At 44.2% G+C, this 19256-nt stretch overlaps 1 protein-coding gene across 1 annotated transcript in view; it reads right to left on the bottom strand.

Annotated features, from left to right (window-relative positions):
- The window catches only part of CAMK1D (calcium/calmodulin dependent protein kinase ID), a 232044-nt gene that overhangs the window by 76501 nt on the left and 136287 nt on the right, over window positions 1-19256 (bottom strand). Inside the window, exon 3 of the mRNA XM_052789681.1 lies at window positions 15158-15232. Coding sequence (XP_052645641.1) covers window positions 15158-15232 — 75 coding nt within the window. The remainder of the gene's footprint in view (window positions 1-15157; window positions 15233-19256) is intronic.

Genomic DNA, 19256 nt, shown 5'->3' on the forward strand with positions numbered 1-19256 from the left:
GTAAAACCTTACAAACAATTGTGTTTGCTTTCCATCTCTCTGTACCAATGAGTTTTACAAGGCAAAGGCTTCACAGCTTAATTGTACAAGACAGAGTTGCACTGGAATATGATGCTATCTACTGAGTGAGAATTCAATATGAAGGAAAGTAGGATACCTTTTGTTTTAGGAATTTCTCTGAAAAACATAAATAATGCTGGATTCTCTAAAATGGGTCATTACATGAGAAGTAATGCATTGGAAAGAATATATGTTTTCTGAAAGCAACGTTGATATTCACATTCTCAAGGGCACTTGTATGTTCAGACTGAAAAAAAGACTATTTTATGCATTCAAAGTCCAAATAGAATAAAAACAGTACGTATTTCCTTTGCCTTGCAAATAACTATTCAACAGGACCAGGACCCGGAGGCCATGAATATAATTTACTACCAAGAGGCTATAGATTAAGTAAACAGCCAGAAAATAAATTTTGCCTAAACAGCCACATGACGTGGTGTATGCATGACTGAGGGTACACAAAAGAGTGTCTTGAAGACAGAGTCAATTCTCCTGCCATAGAGTTAATTCTCCTGCTGGCACTTCAGGTTGCTTCTCCCATTTCTTCTTCTCCTTGTCCTGTATTTGGGAGAGACCTAATCACCATGCAGAGGTACCTGTGGCCAAATAAGGACTGACATCTGCAGGTGGGAATTAAGTCGCAGAATATAATTCTGCAAAGTACTTCTAAAACCATTGTGTTCATGCCAGTGGTGAGACTGTAGACAGGCTGAAGTTTGAATTGAGTCAGAAAGTTCTGAAAAAAGTGTTCCAGGAAGAAGCTCTTTCCGCAGTGATTTGTGCCGCAGGGCGATGGACAGCGAGCGGTACCAGTGCCGGACCAACAATGCTTAATGGATGAACTGATGTTCATCCATGTTCTGAAATCTAGAAAGTCCATGTTCTGAAATCTAGAAAGTCAAACCAGGAGAAATCTTTTAGCTGCTTTGCTTTTCTTTTTTAATATTTTTTTTGGTGACAATGTCCATATTTTTGCAGAGAGGGAGCAGGATTCAGACTAGTTATTTTAAGAAACCCTTTGAAATCAAACTAAACTAGCCTTTAAGCAATATCACTGTGCCAAAAGTTGTGCTTTAAACCACTTGGTGTTTGCACAATATATTTTTCTGAGGCACTTACATGCCTAAACTGATATTATTGTCTCAAAACTTCATACGGCTTAACACATTTATCCTCACAGCATTCACACATGGCAGAAAGGGCTGTTATTTCCACTTCCCAAAGGAGGAGAAGAGGCACGAAGGCAGTGCCCTGCCTGTCCCCGAATGGGAACAGGGCACTGCCCCACAATCGCCCACGTTGTCAGGCCTGCCGGCACGCTGCCCCAAGCTGGTTCACCTTTAGCCAGCCATCCTCCTGGCCAGTACCTGGACATAGCCCAGTGGATAGCACCAATACAGACTTTTTGTATTTACTCGTATAGGTGTAGTCAAAAAGTTCATTCATATCCACCCCCCTAGAGTGGGAAGAAGGTGCCCAAGCACACCCACACAACCTTCCCAGCAGGGTTGGTGGGTTTGAAGGCTTATATATCAAGTCTAAGGCTCTCATGCCCCCAAGAATCCTCCAAAGGCCCTTTTTGGTGTTTGTTATTGAGGCCAATAAGTACTTCAAACATAGAGCTGATTACTAGTTATCTTACTCGTTACTGCAATGCGTCCTGGGGCATCCATCGCTTTGAGCTCACTTCTTTGCATGTGAACAAGAGAGAGACCCAGCACGCCTTTCTTTCTGACCTGGAAGGAACCTGGTCACACCGAGGATTTTCGAATCACCCACCCCACCTCGACCCCATGGAGATCGAGGCACGCAGCGCTCCTTCATCCCCTTATTTGCAATAACCATTTCCACCCATCCGAAGCATAAAGAGATGGATATTCAAATTCTGGATACTGCTTTCAGTTTCTGTCCAGCCTGGGTTTAAACTGCAGTTTTATAGCTCTCCCTTACCAAGGTTTCAATTGATGCCTCTTTTTGTTCCCCTCCATAGCTGGTATGATGCATTTTGCTGCATCCACATCTGTGCACACTAGGTGAAATCCTGGCTCTATGTAAGTGGATTTTTAACTTTGGATGTCATACCTCTGCTGCTTTAGATTTCCACATACCTATGCCATAAGGTTAAATAAATCCATGCAGTGATGAGGGTCACCAGGCAGCCTGGGTTATGTTCTGTATAGGTTACTGCACAGATGTGGATGGGATGGAGGGATAAAGCCACTGCACAGATACTGTACAACATGGGGTACCTAGGGAAACACCAGAAGGCATCAAGGCATACCTGAACATGTTTTTCAAAATAGCCAATAGGTCCCAGCAAACAAGCCAATTCGCTTTTGCTCATTCCCAGATAGACTACAGTGTTCCTTGATGGACAATGCCAGAGGCCAGATTTCCAGTACTCTTATTTTTTTTAACAACTTACTGCATGAAGAGTAGCATTGACTTGAAGAAAAAAAAAACCACCCCAAACCAATTAATCTTACCCAGAATTAATTAGGAAAGTATTCCCTTTCTGTGGGCACAGAAATTACAAGACAAAATGATCTGAGACCACAATGTAAATCAATGGCAGAGTAAGACAAGAGCTCAAGATTTTCCAACCTGTGTGCTCTAACCACAAAAACATCCTTGCAAGACTCTGGAGAGCCTCAGCCTCTGGTTCCTGTTACACACTGCTGGTAAACAGGCCAGAATATTTTTCCATAGATAAAGACACCTGTCCCTTACCCACTCTGCACTGCTACATTTTTTAGCTTACAGAAGAACATTGCAATTCCTCTAGCAGAATACATTCAGTCTTCCCAGCACATCAGAGACAGTCTAATGAGCACCTACCACTGAGACACTGTGTCTGCTTCTACTTTTCCTACCATATGGCTCAGCTTCTGCTTCTCCCTCCTCCTCTTCCAAGCCGTGAGCTGTCTCCTCTGCCACTGTCCCTGCGGTGGCAGCAGGAGCCCCTGCTCCGGGGGCTGTGCCGGCAGCGCACACAGCAGCGTACCAAAATTTAGAGCCAGACAATCCTTCCTGACTCATTAACAGCCGATGGGTATCTGCAGTGGTCCTTCACGACGTTAGAGGCACACCGTTATGTCATTTGCCTTGCCAGAGGCTGTCACACACCAGGAAAAGCAACCAAGCAATAAAATATACCTGTGCCTCCCACCGGCATCCAAAGGGTTGTAACATACAGACTGGCTTTAGGTGACCTATAGCAGAATATGAGATACGTATCAAGTACAGTCCCCTCTAGGATGTCTCTGGCACATTATGCTGCTGCAGTTTTGGAGAGTGGTGCATCCACCTGCGTGACAAGGGAAACCTGTAGCAAAACACCTTGTGCAGGCAGAACACCTCGGATGAAGATACATGCAAGTGGAGCGGGCTGAGAGCAGACATGCGGTCAGGAAAGAAACTCAGACACAGGTGACTATCACCTGGTCACATTTAACAGCGTACTCCAAGGAAAAGGATATTCAGGCCAGACAGCAGCGCTAGACCTTCAGCTAAATGCACAGACAGCAGCTACGTCAGTTATTTTATTTTTTTTCTTTTCCTCCCCCTTTGTTTTTTGCCTGTGCTGTTGTGCAAACAGTTGCCTTTTTGCACTAAACTCTCGAACATACGCAGCTATGAATGCATGAGCAAATTTCTTGAGTTAATTCAGCTCAGGTGGAGCCAGGATTAAAGGAGAGACTGTTCAAAAGCACCTCTCTCCAGCTCAGTGGGAAGTGCCGCCGGCAGCAGTCCTGGCTGCTCCTGCCTGCAGGCAGCACTCCTCACTCCCACTCTGTTATAAAGTGAATGCCCATACACAGCAGAGGAATGGTCTCTCCCCCAAAATGGTCCCATATGCTGTTTCTAGGAGCTGCTGTGACTCCCCTGAGAGTGGCCACATCTCAATAGCGAGGAAAGGGACTCCAACTACAATCACGTTAAGCTGCTGGGGGAAAAGGATGCAAGATAAAATGCCTTTCCCCAGGAAATTTGCTTTTCAAAATAGATTTCATCTGGCGTAAAGTATGACCCAGTCTTCAGTGACAGAAAGCTAACCTACATTTCCCTTGCCACCCTTCAAACTAGGCAAGACAGCACCAATGTGAAGCAAAACCTCTATATAGCAAATCCAGCTGCAAAACTGTCTGAAAAGAACAGATTTAAAAGCTTCTGGCAGAGAGTTTCCAGCCCCAAGAAGCAAAACGTCAGAAGCACTTTCTGCCCCATGCTTACAGGGAAACAAGCATTAATCGATGGAAAAGACCCTGGGCTGCAGTGAGATAAATATTCCCGCAGATAAGCCTGGTGAGCAGCCAGAGCAAGGCAATTTCCCTCTTCTCTGCTCAGTGTCATTTAATTATGTTTATACTTCTGTCCAGTGGCACTGGGTAACGGTATGCAACAGGGTGACCATGAACTTTAGGACTGAGTATATCTAACACCACTGTCATGACAAGGAGCTTCATAATGATGGCAGGATGGATGCTTGGCTCTGTTTTCTCCTAAAGGAATAACCCCTTTTCTGGAGCTGTAAGAGACTCACAGCAGAGTTTCAATGGCAAAAACCCTAAGGCAGAGATAAATATTTGCATGGATTTTATTTTGCTAACTGGCTTTTAATATTAAGAACACCAAGCCCAGTTTTTAGTAATGCTGCCTCTTTGTATGCTTACGTAGGTCTTAAAATCTCAGGTCTCTGTCAGTGGATTTCAAATTGTATTTCTGACTTCTTTTTCATTACAATGCATTTTGGAGAGGGGTATCTTCTTTCCTCAGGGACATACGGACATTTAAAGGCTCCACTGTGTCTCATCCAAGGATGTCAGTGCTCCTTAGAGTATCATCAATTAGGGATGAAGAAAATAGAATTACAGAGTGGTTAAATGCTACTAACCAACAGAATAATCAGACAGAATAAACACCAAACTCCTCCAAACCATCTTCAGTACTCTAGTAGAGAAAGTCTTTTATAGCTAAGCCAGGTTCACACAACCCCAAATGGGAATTTTGTCTCGGAGAAGAAGGGGAAGGACGACATAAGTATTTGGGTCTCTGAACACACTTTTCCTCCAATTTCAGGGAAAAAAATGGCCTTTACAGGCTAAGATATAACCACATGGCATGAATCAGAATAAAATGAGCACATGTTCTATAAATGCATCGAAGGCAGGCTTCACCAGCAGCAGTATTTTCTTTTTCTATAAAATGCTTAAAAAAGTAGAAGTTTGGCTACAGCAGACCTAACCACTGTTTCAGAAAAAAAGAAAAAACCAAAACCCTCCACATTTATTTTCCATTGAATAATTTTCCAGGGAGAATGTTTAAAGCAGAAAACTATGGCAAGAACTTCTGCAGTCCTCTGAAAATAGTTTCTGTAAGAAGAGGTAACCACAGCACTACAAAAGGAAGTCAAAACAGGATTTCAAACAGCAACCTGTATTTCCATTAAAAATTCTAGGTTTTACACAGTCCTGTTTAGGGTCCTGACCCCCAGCCCAGCCACAGAAAACTATATGAATCTCCCTGGCTTTAAAAATATGCCCTATGTAGAGTTTGGGGGGCAAGTACCAGGCAAAATGCAAAGCAAGAGATCTCTTCTTTCAGCATGAATGTGAATGGGACAATAATGCTTCATCATCACCTTGCTTAACGGGTTCTTCTAGAAGTTGTACACAGAGCATCCGGATAATACAATACAAATATAACTGCAAGTTAGCCCAACACTGACTCTGGAGTCACTTACAGACTCTTGACCAGAGTAATCTACCTGACTGTACTACCTAGAACAGAGGTTGGAGCTGAGATACGAGCATACTTGGGAAATTGAGCCTATTTTTTTGCCACAAATTCATTAACTGTCTTCTGGTACACACTGACATGTAACGCTCATGAGCCTGTTACTGTCCCCTTCACCACAGTCCGTACAACTTTCCTCCAGAAGAAAACTCAAGAGGGAAAACCAGCTTTTACTAATGGTTTCACCATGTAAAAGAACGGACTTGTGAACATCGATGTTCATTTTGCATCTTGCTTCAATGCTGTGTTATTTCACTTCAAAGCTTTCCAAGTTGTTATGAAAGTCCTTTTCTGTTTAAATGAGTGTAACCATTTAATCAGAATGCCTCCACGTTGTGCCTGAGAGGGATCCTACCGTATCATAATGAATTCTCATACTGTGGCATATATGGATTTAACATTTATTATCTGCCTTGCTGCAAAGCCCCTTCCTCCTGAATTAAACACCAGCTATTTAATTGATTTCAGTGCACCACAGCGTAAATTACCAGATACTGAGAGATGCAGAACTAAATGTAAAAGACTCATTCAGTGACTACACGAACATCAAGTAACCAGCAATGAAACTTCTGGGCAAGGCATGAAAGGAAGGAGATGGTTATCCAAAGCCAACAAAATGGAGAGAAAATTGCTAGGGCTGTAAATAGCCACCTGCCTGCTGTTTGGAAAGAAAGGACTCACTGCTGCTCTCAGGGAAGCAGTGATATTATACAGGATTACTGGCAGATATATATTGCTGCCCCACAAATTGCCTACACCAGACCAAGCTATATAATACAGGCATATACGCCCTTGTGCCCAGCTGCAACAGGGAGCCCTAATTGGGGAATTAGCAAGGGAACTGCTGGTGGGCTGAAGGAAGAAATTCAAGTAGATGCTGCCAAAATTTATTGCTGTAAAAAAAACAATCAAGGCACATACTCTTACCCTAAGGATTTGGGACCAGCCCTGGCTGGGGACCAGCCATTGCATCAAATAACCTTCAGAAAGTACTTGTTTACTGTACTCACCAGAATAGGAAAATAATCCGATATGCTTGCCTCGTTTATGAGACCTTCAAATCTTTCTGTAACTTTGAAGAATAATACGTTAGAACAAGGTTTATTTGGAATTTTGGCCAAACCTCTTGTTTTCCTTATTGACAACAGCAGCTTCGCAACAATAGATATCTTAAAGAAAAAATCCATTCTCATCTCAACTGTTCACATTTCTGTAAAAGCAAACAACATCGTAATGCTGTCTCTTCAATGAAAATATGGAAATGTTTCTCCATTATCTCTATATTCCCAAGGCTACAGGGAAAAAAAAAATCACTCTCCATCAGATGTAGCATAGCGCTTTGATTGAAAACCCCCCTCAGTGTTGCCTTGCTAATGAGTCCGTACTGGGACACTTCAAGAGTAAGCTACCGATAACGAGTGCAGGCTTTGGGGCAAGGATGTTGACAGTCATCTACACCTGCTGAAGGTGACTGCCTATAAGTGGTTTTGGAAATCATCACGAGAAAGTCTTTTATGGTCCCCAAGATGAAGAAGATCCTTGCCATTCCTGTGTTGCTGTAGGAAGGCTGGACTGATGCCCATGGACTCTAAAACGCCTGCTCCTAGCCACAGCTGAAGCCCTTACACATAAAACAGCACAAGGAAGCAACAGGGCTGCTGTTCAGTGCTGTTCTCAGGAGATGGTGCTGTGTTTGGAGAGGACACAGGGAGTAGGAGCTAGCAAAAGTCCTGCCATAGCCAGAAAAAAGAAGAAAACCCAAAGTGCTGAGGGCAGCTAGGACCATCCAATGAGCCCATTCACACTTTCAGGATCATACGCAATCCACACAATTACAGGTGTCTAAGAATCATCTTGGTGATCAATCCATGGTCTATTAATCTGTTACCAACAAATCTGCCCATGCTCTCATCTCCACCCCGACATTAACCTCTCCTAGTCTGCTTATAACCTCTCAGCCACTGAAAAAGGGGAGATACTCCTTCGTATCAAACACTCACCAGTGTAACCCAGCTGATGTAATAATGTAAGGTAAGGTAAGGTAATCTTTTTCCCCAAAGAAAAAGATGTGAAATTGATGCTGGATTAATAGCTCCTACCCAGTTCCCAGGGGCATGATGCCAGGGGTCAGTTTATTTTGTGGTCAACAGCTTGCAAAGCTCTAGTGGGAAAGTACTGAGGTACAGTGAGATTAACTCCTTCAGCCTTTTCTAACAGGGTGGCCTGTGTTGTTCAGTCAATATGCCTTCAAAGACTTTGATAAAGCATGATTTTTTTTAATCTTTTTTTTTTGAGCTATACTGATAGACCATGCTCTGACTGCATTAAGCACTAGAAACAGGCTGGAACCAAAACCTGTGTTGCACGTGCCCAAATAATAAGAGCAATTTTAAAATTTTAACATCCCAGCTCTGCAGTTTGGGCCCACGTCTGCAATATGTCCACACTGGAGGCTGTGATGGGCCCAGGATTCATTTTCCTGAGCACTTCTCCCACGATCATGGTCTGACGCTCCCAGTCGTGTCACACATGCTCAACCCTGTTGCTGCTGTCCCACTTTGCTTTCCACGTTCACCAGCTGGATCCATCCCTGGAGAGCTGTGCCTTCTCTAGCACCCTCCCCCCAGTTCAAAAAACTCTTGTCCATAGAAGCAGCAAAAGACTGTTTTCATAGAATCATAGTTTTCAACCACAGGGTGTAGTTAGTGTCATTTCTTGTTCCACTGCAGACTCATGAAGGTTGCTTTGCCCAAAGCACTGATTTTTCACTCCACAAGCTGTGAGAAAATGAAGTCTTGCCTAACTAGAGCCCCTAAGTCCCTGCTCAGCTGCGCCAAAGTCCAGGCAAAGCTCCCTTGGCACCTCGCAGGCTCCTTCCTGGCATGCCCAGATGTGCATCAGCCTTCCCAGTGCCGTAGTTCTTAAGTAGCATTTGCTCAAAACAAACCCAAACCAAAACAAAACCAAGTGAACAATTTATCCAGTAACTGATTAATACAAAATTCATGTATATTTGCTTGGCCAGGAATTAGGAACAGGTCTTTCCTTGGCCCATCCATTAAGTGTCCTAGCCAATAAATCCCATGAGATCCATCTGCCACAAATAGCTACCACACATTTTATTCCTGTGCAGCGCGAGGAGGTGCAGGAAGCATGGGATCCAAGGCTTTTGACATAGACCCAGTGTATTTTCAGTGGGTGCCAGACACTAACTTGGGCTGGCCCTTTTGAGACACCTCATCCAAGCCAGGAGTATTGGAAATAAAGAAGAGCAGAGTCTGTGGGTGTGCAGCTGATCTCCCATCCTGTACCATGAAACAAACTGAATCCTCTGGCCCACGGTCATCAGCTCTAGTGTTCTTCATTACTGGTGGTGTTTCTTCTGTTACCATTACTGTTCTTACTAATAATGTTAATAAACATACCATCCACAGAAAAAGGTGATGCTGAGGGGCTTCTCTCAGATGCTTGGACACAAGTATTTTCTGCTGCTAAAGAATCCAGCTTGCTTTTATCATTCATATAAATCCCATTGTGAATGCAGAGATGCTTCCTTCCGTCTTTTGCATAATGATTTACAGGCACAAAAAACCTGAGTATGGGAATAAACCTCACCTAAAGAATGCGGTGCGGCAGATCCATGTTTTGCTTTAATTAGCATCCTGATGCGATAGAGGCTTGGCGTGTGTATCGCTGTTTTGTAACACAGTGCATCCTTGCTAGACTCCTTAAGGAACCTGGCAAACACGGCACTTCCCTCCATTGTCTGTTGTTTTTCTCAGAGGCTGAATATATTCATTGAAATGTCACTTGCACACCCTGTCCATGCTCGGCTGCTCTCGGAGTGCACTCAGGCATTGGGCTTTCAGGAAACAAAGGGAATTCAGCACTTAATCACGACTTAATGCTCCGCTTACTTATTTGCAAAACATACAGGTGAAAGGCTAAATCACAAGCAGCATAGTTTCAGTCATAATAAAAACTTCTGCAGATTTCACTACGGGTAGGTACCTGCCTGTTTGAGCTGCATCCCAAGCCATTAGAGGGTTGTGAGGAGCTTGCGTGTGGTGGGGGAGAGCTGATAAACAGCAGGAATGGGACACTGGGACCCTGAGCCTGCAAACTTCTGGGCAGGGTTCTCCTCGGTGCGTGACTTGCACCCGGCAGGAAAGAGCCCTCGTCATCTTGGCTTTTCTGTGATAGAAATCATCTGAATAATTCAGCAGAGTTAAGATGCCAAGCTGGAAAAACCCCAAGGTCAGGGGTTTAGGTGCAGTTTGGGCTGGGGTTTTTTGCAAAGGCAGGAGGAAGCATTTCAGGGTTGGCTGAACCGGGCTGCTCACCCTAAAAGCTTGTTCTCAGCAGAGACATCAAAGCCTCAAAGGACCTCATGCAGGGGAGATACTCTGGTTTCCTTGGAGAATCAGAAGCACGAGCTGACAGGAGCCGGGTAAAGCAGCCCTCCTACTGAGAGGATTAGACCCACGCTTCGGGAGCACGGCCCCCCCAAAGAGGTGGAAAGCTATACCAGACTGGCAGTAGGGTTTTCACTTTCTTTAACTAGATCCTGGTATTAATAGGAATTCCTCTGGATTTGGCACTATTCTTGGTTGTAAAAAAAAGTGCAGAGAAACTCAGAGGTGGGTGTTCAAGTTCGATCATTACTTACCTAGCTTTCCAGGGCCTGCTCCTGTAACCTTTCCCCATTTGAACAGTCTTGTTACCTTCAGGAGGAATTACAGAAATAAGACTTCCAGCATAGCAGGTTAAAACTGCAGCATGGAAGACTTAGTTATTAGGAAATGCTCCGTACCCAGAAGGACATTAAGCAATGGTGTTGATTCCCTGGGGAGCATGCGACTGGTGATTTTTAACAACAGGTTAGAAAAACATCTGCTAAGGCTGATCGGCCAGTACAGGCAGCATATACTGCCCTGGGACAGGCAGATTAATTCCGTAAGTTTTGGAGGTGCCTTTTAGACCTATTTTTAGCCTGTTTTCCAAAGGCGGTGAGGCAATGTCTCTCCATCCCAGTTTGCCAGCCCTTAGTAACTTCTGCCCCACTGGGTGAACTTCAAGCAACTTTGGCAGAAGAGTAGAGATAGATAGCAAAAATATTAAGTTCCTACATATTTTAAGCAAATACAGATGAATAAAGAAGAACAAGGAAATTAATGTCTTCATCTGTTTTTAACGTGGCCCCATACCCTTTTGGAGAGGCAACAGCTCCAGCTCCTGTGGCTTTGACTAGCGCAGGGTGCACACAAATCTGCGGGAAACCAAACTTCGATGCAGGCGAACAATACGGATGAAATTAGAGTCAAGCTTTGGGATTCTGCTCCAACCTGCCCAGGTAACATGTTCAGAGACAGCGTTTGCAAAAGGTCCCGTAACACTCAGATGGAAAAGATGTGTTCATGTAAATCCATATTTATGTATGATTTTCCAGCATGCAGATAATGAATCACCAATACTCAAAGAGGCCAATTATGCCAATGAAATATTAGTATCTGACAATGCTAACCACAATAGGTTATCAGGATATTTCCCTATACTGATGAAGTGAAGCAAGACAGATAGCTTAGAAGATACAGTAGGGTAATTCTTACCAAGTGGCACCAATAGCAACCAAAAATCCTGTAAATGCTCATTAACAAAGCTTACTATCATACAGAGACATAATTCAATAAAACTATTTCCAAAAGCACTTTATTTGCCCGTCTTCTACAATATCCTCTGGGGAAATCTCACCCAGCATCCAGAAGGAATGAAACTTTCAGAGTATTTTGGTGTTTGTCTTTGTTGCCTGTGTAGGTCTTAACAGTACTATAGGAAATCCAAGTTTGGAAAGGGGCAGGTGTTTTCTTGGTTTGAAAGCACATCAGCCTAATGGAAATATGACAAAATCTAAATGCTCTACAATACTTTTCTATAGTGCCTGCAGAATTTTAGCAGAATCATCATAGGAGAGTCAGAGATTATCCTACATCTGTATTCTGCTTTGCAGCTGCACCGGTAATTCCACCTCATACCAAAGCTGAGCAATACTGCTTGGAGCAAAAGACAGCACGGAGTTGTCCATAACATTGCCAAACTTAGAGTCACTGGGTTTGAATATCCTGTATTTGGGGAAAACAAATAAAGAAAAAATGGCCCAGCCATTTCTACGGAACAGGTTAATTCTTTGAAACAGCAGGTGAAATTCCGAGTTGTCAAATCTGGGGATCTCCAAGCTGGACTTCTGGTCTGCCTTGCACTAAGAGGACTGTGCCAGTTTGAACAGTTTTACGACGGCTTGTATACAATGTATGTGAAAACAAGGTGGTGAAACCAAAGCCAGAGATTAGATTTCCCCATGAATGTGCCAGGGAACACACAGGACAGATTCACCAACAGCTATGTAACCCTGGGAAGAGCTCCCAGAGGGACTAGCAGGAATAAATTAAGTGTCAAGTAGACACGGACAGCCACCTCTTCACCTCCCTTCCTGCCAACTCCAGCACAGACATTGACACCTGTGCTTGCCCATATCTTTGACAGAATAAATGAGGTGCAATATTTATCTTTCAAGCTGGTCTGCGAACAAGCATGGCTTTCAAATAAAAGTAGATGTACCAGAAAGCAAACATAAACAGGGAGGCTCGGTCTACCTCCAAAAGCCTTCTCCCACAGAGGTGCTGTGAGGTGCTCAGGGGCTATAATGTGGATTTTCCTCAACATTGCAAGAAGTGCTTTAAAGGCTGGTAATGAAAATGCCATCCAGGCAACAAAAAACTCTCCTTTGGGAAACATTAGTTAGTGCCCACTTAGCAAGCAATGAGCCAGGGAGAAGGGCATATGGATTTGAGATTTGTTGTGCCTATGATACTGATCTTTGAGTGGCCCTAATTTTACCCCCCCCCTTTTTTTTTAGTCTAAATGCTGCTTCCTGAAAGCTGCTTGATCAGAACCCCTTCTACTTCATATCAAATCCCAGTTTTAAGTGTAGGCAACTGTTGCCTTGTTTAGGAGAAAAACACAAAAATGAGAAGCTAAAAAACCCACAAGGAATCTAATAATAAATAGGGCAGAGATGTAAACAAATAGATACCTCATGCCGTGCAATGGTTCACAGCTATTGTATCAACAAGTTGGTGTTACCTTGGAAACAAGAGATTATCTGTACATGCCTTCTCCCAGACGGAAACCAGGAGAGGAGGCATGCAGAATTGATTTTGAGTCTTCTGGACTTCGCAGAGTTGCTGCCCAACTGTTGATGCCAATTGATCCCAATCCCAATTATTGATGAAAATTCAGAGGCAGTGCGGAGGTTGCACCATCCTTAATGCAACATCCGCAGCAATGAGGGGGAGTACCTGACCATCTTGTCCTCTCCGCCTTGGGATAACACAACTCTTTTCCAAGAAAGCACAGAAAGGTTATTCCCTGGAAATACTCTGTGCAGAGCAGAGGACAACACGGCCTTGTCTGATGCACAGCAGCAAGGAGGGCTAAGAGCAACAGCTTGGCACAACATCAAATGACTTTAATAAAATAAGCTTAAGCTAACGTGCTGTACCCCATAGCTGAGGCAGATTAAGAGCATGCACACACACGAGGTTTGTCACACGGGCTCTCTGTGTGAGTGGGTGTTTGTTACAGTGCTGTCACTTGATTGCATTCAAGCGTGTGCCCATATTGGAATAAAACAACCCTGTAGTTTTGGAGGATTTTTCCTGCTTTTTCTTAAGAGGAATGATAAAAAGCATCAATCCCACTCCCTTGCAGATTCAGTTCAATGCCTTTGTACGCAGGGTGTCTCGGTCTACCTCGTAACACAAGGCACAGCTCTTCCTCGGGGCTGGGGAGTGCTCAGAGCTGCCACCCCAAACACTGCGGATGGGTTCCCGCCTGCTGACTTCAGCCGGGCATCTCACTCCGGTGGGCATCAGTGATGCTGTGTCCCCCTGGAATAGCTAAATGCTTGGCCCTTGGAAAATTAGTTGGCTGGGTTTACAAATACAGCGGTAACAGAAAGGATAATTCCTAGCAAGTGTTGAATTGTGAGCAAGTAGGGTTTTATACTAATATATATTCAGTGTCACCTATGCTTACAGATCTACATTTCAGATAACCCAGTGATCTGGATGTAAGAAATTTAGAAGAGTGAAGGTTACGCTACATTAAACAAGCTAATAATAAGTAGCAGTGATATTGATTAATTTTTTTCTAAAGAGATTAAACAAAAATAAGGATTTGTAAATCAACTGATCACAAAATTAGTACTTCCCACAACCCAGCTGGTTTGTTGGAATTGGTACGACACTAATGTTCCTGTGCAAGTCCTTTTGCAGCACTCTGGGCTGAAATGTAGGGCTACAAAAGCAGATTAAAAATGTACAGGGCTCTATTCTTCCCACACTGCCATCAGAACAGCTTCTAATGACATCTCCATGCCTGGATGTTACCAACAGACAAGGGACCGGCATAGTCCCCAAGGGTTTCCCGTGGGGTATTTCACCCCAGAGCTGCCTCTATCAGATGCTCCAGGTTTCTCTATGGCACATCTGGCTCTTTCCAGCTGTGATTTATCCCTCTGCCCTGTCTGTCTGCTGTGCTCTTGTTTGACGTGACCTCATAATTGAAAAGAGAGAGACTAGAGCTGGTAAGAGGAAATTTTACCTTCAAATCATGTTTTTTAATTGATTTCAGAAAGGGGGGGGGAAAAAGCAGTATGAGCATCTGCCTGTCACCTCCCTCCTCCTTGCCGGGTGGATGTGACCAGGCCACAGTGTACCATGTACCTGATGGGATCCTGATCTTCTCAGGCTCTGAGGGGGAAAAAGGGGAAGCAGAGGGGCTCTGGTGAGAGAGACGTGTCAAGGAACAACAGTATGAGCTACTGCTTCTGCTGAGACAAGGATGATGCTTTCTTGCAAATCCAGTGCCCATGTACCCATGCACGTGGTGGCATCTCGGGTCACCTCTTGCTCAGTACAGAGCAGGTATCTGTTGAGTCACAGAGAACTAAACCGTGGCAACTCCGTATGTACGGAGCCAGTTCTGATCCCTTTAACATCTCCTCTTCACTCTGGTTTGATTTGGGTGAGACTATTCACAAAACACCTTAGTTCACAATTTCACAACAAACCAGCCCATCACACCTGAAGAAGCATTTTTAACCACCTGCTGGGGATTTTGCAGACTGTAGCACACAAGACAAATACCTCTCAAGTATCCCATCTTTTGTGTTAAAGAACAAAACCAGAACAAGAAGAGTTGGCAATTTTGACACAAAGACTTCATTAGGTTCAGTACTTACAATTGCATGACCAGATATAAATGGTTTGGACTCTCATAGATGTCTTCCAGGGCAACTATATTTTCATGCTTGATCCTGAAAAACCACAAGATAAAATAAGATGAAATAGTGATTTTTATTTTTTTTAAGTGGCTGCAAAACATAAAGCTATTTTTAGTTAGAAACTACTTGTCAGTGCTTTATTCAACATCATAAAATACAATTTTGACCAAAGTAAACAGTCAGGAGTGCTTCACAGCCCAGGATACTGTTATGACTCACAGAAAATTCCTTCAATCCTCTCTGAAGCCAAAATGTTTAAGGGTTAGGTATGTGGGGCATTAGAGGTTTACAGTTCCCGTGTCAGATGAATGAAGATGGTTGGTTGGAGGTTGAAGTCTCAGGACAGCAGCAAAGCAGGGTGCGAGGGAGTGATGGAGGCAGGCTGTGGGCTGGCAGGGAGAAGGCAGGGATTAGCCCCCGCACAGAAGCTAGCACAGGTAGGCAGCAGCCGTACGACAGCCCCACGCTCCTTCCCACCAAATTCACCCTGCTTCGGTGTTACACCTGGTCTGGATGCCCAAATTTCCCCGCAGCGTTATTAAGCACCGTGCGCTTTCTGTGCAACGGCTCCAAGCATCTTCATGGGTTTTCTACATCCTCACCATTCCCAACGATCATTCCCACTAAGCCTCTTGTCAAAATGCTAGCTTTAAAGAGAAAAATCATCTCTACAAGCGTACATCTAATTAACTACTAGAGCAATGCCTCTCTGGGTTTGCTCCTTAAATGCTTACAAATAATTTCCAAAGGATACATTTAACCTGTGCAAACCCTGAAGAGACTACCAGTACAACTCCAGGGGCAGAATATTAATTACACCAATTGCAGACAATCATTTTAAGAGCAAGAGAAAGCTGGGAAATGTTAAGCAGAGACCACTCATTAAACAACAGATGGACACATTCAGAAAGAAAGTAAAAGTGCATTGTCATCAAATGCAAAACTCTCTACATGTTTCAAGGTTCAAGTAGCTTAATTAAGATGCTTAATCATGTGTCAGAACCTCATCCTCAGTGGTCCCAAGTGCCCTAACGTCTGTGTGAAGATGCTGAGAGCAGAAGGTCCCCTGCACCCGGCAGGATCTTTCCCGTAAGAACGCAGACTAATCCAGTTTCTTCTGAATTCACTGGAAAGATTATGACTGACCTGAATTTATGCCCATAATCAATCATCGAAAGCTGCATTCATATAAGGACCTTCACACACAGGAAATTTAACATCAACAATAAGCGAACTCAAATATAATGCACTACAGCATGTCAGAGCAACAAATACATGAGTAGGCTCCTCACTCTACATAAGTATCTGGAAAATCCCATGATATTTTAGCAAAATTTCCAGCTAGACTGCATCACAAATCAAGTGCTTAATATTGACAACAGGAAACCAATACACCAGCCCCTTGGCTTTGCACAGCACATGTTTGGAAGCATGCATTTTGTTGTGCAAGTCTAGTGCCTGGTCCCTTAAGAGTTACAGTTAGGACAAGGGTGGTTTTGCCTTGTTTAATTGAGCTGAAGGTATGCTACAAATGACAGTTCAAGCAATTAGTCACTTTTAATGAAAATTATGATATGTATTTTCCATTTTCCTTTATGCACATGCACGTTCACGTGATCATTTGTGTACCTCCTACCATCGTGGTCAAGGCAGTTTTAAACCAAATAATCCACCATAGTGTTATCTGTTTAAAGCCTCCAACTTAGTCTGCAGTACGTTTTTTACCATGCACATATTAATGCTTTGCATTTCTATTTTTTTAGAACCTCAGAGGTTCTCCAAACCAACCTAACCCTCTCTGAGACAGCTGCCGGCAACATCTAACTGTCACACATGTGGCTAAAACGGGTGGGTTACCCACAAAGATGAACAGCCAGGGAGGCAGAAGCCAGAAAAGAGCTCATCAGACATGCAACACTGCACACTGAGGGTTGCCGCAAGACCCTCTCCCCTTTCTGATTTGCAAAGCAAATGGGCACTGTGCCGCTGGGCTCTCTGAAGGCAGATGAACTTGCTCAGTTCTAAAGTGAAGGGGGCAGAAAGGGTTTAGTCCTACTACTGTGGGGTCCTCTGCATTGAGCCAATCTGCCCCTCTTTCAAATCAGATGCAGGACGTGAGCACGTGGGATTCGGGGAGACAGCAAAAATAAAGTGTAATCTGGAAGGCGGCGGCAGAAGCTGAATCATCGGCAAAGTACAAAGGGAGCCACTTCCATAGGGATGAGGGTATTTGGAAGAAGATGTCCCTTTGGGAAGTGACGCCTGTGCACACCAGCCACCCCAACCGCTGGTGGCTGCTGCACTTGAGGGGCTTGCTTAGATGGGAAGGAGGCACTTTTTTCCACTTTCTCTCAGCCTCCGCAAGACCAGTGCAGCCTTAATCATGCAGTTATGCAGTGCATAATATTCCTGGTGAAGTGCACATCGCACACCTGCAAATGAAGCAGCTTGTCCCGCACAGCATTTCTCTACTCAGATGGACTCCCAAATGACAAGCTATTTAAAGGAAAATGGAATTCAAAATTTAAAAAAAAAAATAAAAAATTGATGGAAATCACTTGGGGAGAAACCTGCGGTTTAGATCAAGTTGCGGGTTGTGCTGCTGAAGCTGGACCAGAGCAGCCGTGGGCTTCCCAGCAGAGGTCACTGCAGCCAGCAGCAGCCACCCGCTCCTCTGCAGAAATTAGCACGCTCCTTACTTTAAAGCATGGGCGAGCAATCGCCTACAGCCCTGATACACAATAATTAACCCTTCAGGGCTGAATACTGTTCATTACTAATCGGGAAATCAGTTACGGTATCGTCACAGCATTTTGTCGATACCACAAGGGCCAACGGGGATTGGGACAAGTTTGTCCCACTCCTCTGTGAGCAGGTCAGCGGTGCCAGACATGCTGGTAACAGCCAGACACTTTTGGCACGCACGGATGCTCGGGTACATCGAGAGTTGAGGAAAGCACTGTGCAACGGCAGCTACTTGATGGTCACGGATCAGGAGGGATTTGGGAATGACTTAATTAACTCCTCTTTTATCCCCCTCTAGAAGTGCCAAGTGAATCTCAAAGGTTCAGAGGATTCATTCTGCTAAGCCTCCAAATGCCTCCACGCAGCCCCACCGGTGATCTCGCTTAGCAGAAATACTCACCGGACTATCTGATCTCCTCAAGACCTGCCAGGATTTATTTTTTTAAAAGGTGCTGCTCTCATTTTGCAAAAGGGGAAGCAGCATGCAGAAAAGTTAGAAGTGCTTCTGTAATCACATGAGAGGAGGGAGCAGAGGGGGCCAAGAAACCAGATCCCCAGCCCCAGAGTATTATCTTAACCAATGGGCCATATTATTCCAATCCCTTCTCCTTCCCATCTCGGTGAGAGGTTCTTAACCCCACTTCTCCACAGCCTTTTTCTTCCCTCTGTCCTCCCTCTCTGGCCTCCCCCCTTCCCAACCTGTGGCTCCCATGCTGCAATAGATAACCCTGCCCTGGATTAACTCTGCACACATCAATGTTGTTGCGGTACGTGACGGTGCAACATTCTGGCTATAGCAGAGGGGACATGGACATGGACTGGGGTGACAGCAGTTCCCAATAATTGTTTCCGAAGCAAGAAAAAAAGCCTTCAAAGTGAACATCAAAACACGGGCTTGGTTAAAGCATATTAGATCAGATTACAGAAATTGTTATGAACAAGGGAAGACCCAGCTAAGGAAATCTGCCTTACCACCCTTTTAACCTCTCCTTCATCACACTTGCTGTTTTCCCTAATGCTCTCCCTCCTTCCTGGCAAACCTCAGGTACTGCTCACATCTCCGACACCCTGATGTGTCCCTGCAAATCCCCCCATCTGTGACATGACAGGCAGGTGCCACCTCCGGCTGCTGTTGCTTTGTTCATTTTCAGGAATATTCTGAGGCCATTTGATAGAAAGATGTCTAGAAATAAAAATACAAATAAAGAGAGGCGAATACTTTAACCAATTCACTCAGGACTCTTCACCCTACAAGGCCCATGAGGTGCTGCAATCCAGGGGACAAAGAGGAAAATAAATCTAGAAGTGAGAA

This window comes from Harpia harpyja, chromosome 6 (genome assembly GCF_026419915.1).
Source record: "Harpia harpyja isolate bHarHar1 chromosome 6, bHarHar1 primary haplotype, whole genome shotgun sequence".
In the NCBI taxonomy this organism is placed as follows: domain Eukaryota; kingdom Metazoa; phylum Chordata; class Aves; order Accipitriformes; family Accipitridae; genus Harpia; species Harpia harpyja.